This window comes from Piliocolobus tephrosceles, chromosome 11 (genome assembly GCF_002776525.5).
Source record: "Piliocolobus tephrosceles isolate RC106 chromosome 11, ASM277652v3, whole genome shotgun sequence".
Lineage (NCBI taxonomy): Eukaryota > Metazoa > Chordata > Mammalia > Primates > Cercopithecidae > Piliocolobus > Piliocolobus tephrosceles.
The window spans coordinates 12,421,216-12,426,019 of NC_045444.1; the positions used below are offsets into that span (position 1 = coordinate 12,421,216).

General features: G+C 46.0%; 1 protein-coding gene across 1 annotated transcript; it reads right to left on the reverse strand.

Annotated features, from left to right (window-relative positions):
• Positions 1–3,549: 3,549 nt before the first annotated feature.
• On the reverse strand, positions 3,550–4,592 carry GPR148 (G protein-coupled receptor 148). Its single transcript, XM_023194725.1, is given in 2 exon segments — positions 3,550–4,385; positions 4,388–4,592. Coding segments are annotated over 2 exon segments (1,041 nt in total).
• Between the last annotated feature and the right edge of the window lie 212 nt (positions 4,593–4,804).

Sequence of the window (4,804 nt, forward strand, 5' to 3'; positions counted from 1 at the left end):
GTAGCTGGGACTACAGGCGCCCACCACCTCGCCAGGATAATTTTTTGTATTTTTTAGTAGAGACAGGGTTTCACCGTGTTAGCCAGGATGGTCTCAATCTCCTGACCTCGTGATCCACCCACCTTGGCCTCCCAAAGTGCTGGGACTACAGGCTTGAGCCACCGTGCCCGGCTGAGTATTTGCTTTCTATCTCTTTTTTTTTTTTTTTTTTTTTTTTTTTTGAGATGGAGTCTCACTCTGTCACCTGGGCTGGAGTGCAATGGCATGATCTCAGCTCACTGCAACTTCCACCTTCTGGGTTCAAGCGATTTTCCCACCTCAGCCTCCTGAGTAGCTGGGATTACAGGTGCCCTCTACCATGCCCGGCTAATTTTTTAATTTTTAGTAGAGACGGGATCTCACCATGTTGGCCAGGATGGTTTCGAATTCCTAACCTCAGGTAATCCTCTGGCCTCTGTCTCCCAAAGTGCTGGGATTACAGGCATGAGCTTCTGCACCCAGCCTGAGTAAAGTTTTGATTGGAGGATCCAGGAAAGGCTTTCTATCTTTTTCTATGCTTCGAACTGATTGCTTTACTTCCACCCATGCTCTGTTGTTTGTTTAGCATAATCTCTTATAAATAACATATATCTGATTTAAAAGTAAATGGACAATACTGTTTCCCCACCATCAAATTTTAGTCATTTAAATTTATTGTTTTAGTAAATTTAAATTAGTTGTTCAGATTTTATCATATTATTTTATGCTTTCTATTTGTCCTGACTTCTATATATTTTTTCTTGCCTTCTTTTGGATGAGGTACATTTTCTCTTACTCATTTCATTTGTTCCTTAGTATTCAGAGACTCATCCTCATTTGTCTAGTCCCTTAGTGCTTACCTCAGACATTTTAACTTGCATTCGTAACAAAGTCTTAGATTAATATTTCTACCTTCCTCCTGAAGACTGCTAGACTTCAGAATGCTTTAAGTACGACTACACGTTTCTAACACATATACTACTCTTATATAATCCTTTTATTCTGTTTTTCCTAAACCCTCAAATTAGACTTTTTTTTTTTTTTGAGACCGAATTTCACTTTTATTGCCCAGGCTGGAGTGCAATGGCACAACCTTGGCTCACCTCAGCCTCCACCTTCTGGGTTCAAGTGAGTCTCCTGCCTCAGCCTCCCGAGTAGTTGGGATTACAGGCATGCGCCACCATGCCAATACAAAATTTTGTATTTTTAGTAGAAACGGGGTTTCTCCACGTTGGTCAGGCTGGTCTTGAGCTCCCTACCTCAGGTGATCCTCCCGCCTCAGCCTCCCAAAGTTCTGGGATCACAGGCATTGAGCCACCACGCCCAGCTGAAATTAGACATTTTTACTGCTTTTATGTAGGCAACTAGATAATGGCTATTCCTGTTTATGTGCATAGTCTCCAGTGATTTTTCTATTTCTTCATACATCTCAAACCTTCCACCTGGAATAATTTTTCTTCTGCAACAAATACATCCCTTGAAATTTTCTTAATGAGTATTGCTAGGAATGCTGTCTTTCAGCTTCTGTGTTCTGTCAAGGTCTGGAAAGGTTGTTTTTCTGTGTATAAAATTCTAGGAAGACAGTTCTTTTCTCAGCACATTGGCAACATTATTCCAGTCGCTCAGGCCTCTGTGTTTTTTTGTTTGTTTGTTTGTTTGTTTTTTGAGACGGGATCTCTGTCGCCCAAGCTGGAGTGCAGTCGTGTGATCTCGGCTCACTGCAACCTCCGCCTCCCTGGTTCAAGCGATTCTCCTGTCTCAGCCTCCTGAGTAGCTGACAGGCATGTGCTGCCACGCCTGGTTAATTTTTTTTTTTTTCCTGTATTTTTGTTTGTTTTTGAGACGGAATCTCGCTCTGTCGCCCAGGTTGGAGGGCAGTGGCGCGATCTCGGCTCACTGCAACCTATGCCTCCTGGGTTCACGCCATTCTCCTGCCTCAGCCTCCCAAGTAGCTGGGACTACAGGCGCCTGCCACAATGCCCAGCTAATTTTTTTTGTATTTTTAGTAGAAACGGGGTTTCACCATGTTGGTCAGGCTGGTCTCTTCCATTGTTTGAGAAGTCAAGGTGAGTTTAATTGCTGTTCCTTTGTCTTTTATCTCTGCCTGCTTTAAATATCTTGTCTTTGTATTTAGCTGTTTGCAGTTTCGCATGTTGTGCTTCCTTGTGGGTTACTGGTCGTTTATCTTATTTGTAATTGATTAGATTTCTTAGATCTGAGGTTTGATATCTTTCAGCAGATCTGAAAAAATCCTCAGCTGTTATCTCTTCAAGTATTTCCCCTCCTACATTTTCTGTATTATATTCCCAAATTAAATATATATTAGTCTTTTCCATCCCAACCTCAATGTCTCTTAATCTCTCTTTTACACGGTCGTCTCTTTGTCCCTCTGGGCTGCAATTTAGGTAATTTATCTGGAGCTGTCTTACAATTTGCAGAGTCCCTCTCCAGTTGCGTCTAACATGCTCTTTAATCCACATTAAATTTAACTCATAATTCTAATATTTTTATTTCAAGAAGTTCTATTTAAATATTTTCCAAATTTTCTTGGTTATTTAAAAAAGTATTATCCCTGCTCATGTTTTCATGTCATTATTAGTGTCTTAAAACATCTTGAACATTTTTATAGTAACCCAGTCTTGGTAATTCAAGGAGCTGTGATCTGACGCTGCTGTCTTCTTGTTTCTTCTTGTTCTCGTTCATGGTGCCTTATCTCCCTGTGTGGTTTTGTGAGATTTGACCATGTGAAACTCCATTATTTGAGGTTCTTTGACTCTGGAAATTCTCTGCAGCCTAAGTTGAAACTCAGATCGTCCAGGAGAACCACACTAACCACAGACTGAAGTGTTTTGACCACTTATATAATTTGAAGCCTAGCTCTAAAACTGTCTGAAGAGTGGCTTCTGCTTAAGAATTCTCAAGGAATTTTCTTCTTCTCCACAGCACCAATGTCAAGGCAGGCAAATTCCCTTGCTGCCCCCTTCTGTAAGGTTAGGTTATCATTTACCTTTACTGTGAGAGTGTAACCCTTGCACACTCCAGCTTTATAGTGGTATCTCCATGACACTCTCCTCTGCTGTGGATCCTTGGCTTCCTTTCCTCCCTCCGACATCCTGAGTGGCTGCCCAAATAGAGCTCATGGTCCCAGGATTCAGTAGCTCTGCTTCTCACCTCCCTGGTTCCCACTGTCAGCAACATTTTGGCTTCTGTGTGTTGCAAGGATGCATCCACAGTGGCCATGGAGGGTGTGCAGCAAGCCACTGGAGGGATGCAGATCAAGGCTTCACTTAGACCGGAGCCCTGCTTGATTGCCTTTACTTTCTTCCATTTCCAAGTAAGATTTCAGTGTCATAAAAGAGCTTTCTCTATTTAAAAACTGTCAAAATGGTGAAAAACATCAGCTGAGGTCCTCTGAAAGGCCCAATTCCACTATTATAATGTGCTGTTCTAAGAAGTTAGCCATAATTGGACGCTGCTGCATTCAACATAGGATTTTTAACCTCAACTTGCCAGACTGCGGACTCAAGAACTCTAGGAAACGGTAAAGAGGGCCTGGTGCCTCCTGGATGGGAAGTGGCCCCGGACCGTGCCCAACAGCTGCCAGTAGCGAAGCAGGTACAGGTATGGGAGCATGGCATGGGGAAGCATCATGAGTACCTCACTGTTAGCTGCCAGGAGCCATTTGTGAGTCCCAGAGTCAATGTGGTGGTACCCGGTTAGCACCATGTCCAGGGAGAACACCACCCCTGTGCTCACATACAATGTGATCAGCACTGAGTGGATCAGCAGGGTGCCCCTGGCCTGGGAATAGCCCTGCCCCCAGATGCCTGAAGTCTTGGCCTCTGCATAGATCTTCCAGAAGCAGTAGGCAATGAGAGCTGTGCAGAGGAACAGAACGCACAGAATGGAGGTGTAGGTAACAATGACCAGGAGGCCGCATCCCTGCTGGGTGCCCCTGCTCAGTGGTAGGATGCATGAAGCTCCTTGCTCCTCCAGCTGGGCATCCTGCCACTTGCTGAGCCAAAGAAGGAATGTGGGGAAGCAGAAGGCCACCAGCCAGATGAGGGCCACTGCCTTCCAGGCAGCCCCATGGGACATGAAGGAGAGGTAGCGCAGAGAATGGATAACTGCCAGGTAGGTGTGCAGCACAGCAGCTGTGAAGGACAGGATGGTGCTGGTGCAGGCGGCGAAGACAGCATCAGTGAGAATGCCACAGGCCATGCGGCCCAGCTCCCAGCTACCCAGGCTGCTGGAGGAGATAAGCATGTGGAGGAGAATGTAGGCCAGGTCCGAGAGCAGGATGTTGGCCAGGAGCAGGTAGTGGGGCTCCTGTCACAGCCGTTGGTTCCGCAGGATGGTCATCAGCACAGGGGGCTCACAGCCAGTATGGCTGCAGCCAGCAGGCTCGAGGGAAGGAAAAGCCAATACAGCATGGAGCTGGGCACCCTGAGGTCCCCCAGGCCCAAGGAGGTGTTGCTGGCTGCTTGGGGCATGCAGGGTGTCTTGCTGATGAGCTGGATCAGGGCCGGCCAAGCTGTAGTGCCCACGGGGCAAGGCGCCAGCTCATCCCTCATGCTTCCTGGCAGGAATGGCTGGCTTTATCACAGGTTGTTGATTCTGCATCTGCCCTGAGTGTTGATCTGCCCCAAAGGGGTCCTGATGGCGCCACTCCTCTGTAGAGATGCCAGGCTCGGGCAGGCCTTAGAATGACTGCTTAATAAAGATTTTTTTAAAATGTGAATTCAAACTCACACCTGGCTTCTTGCATTCCCATCTCTGCGACTGT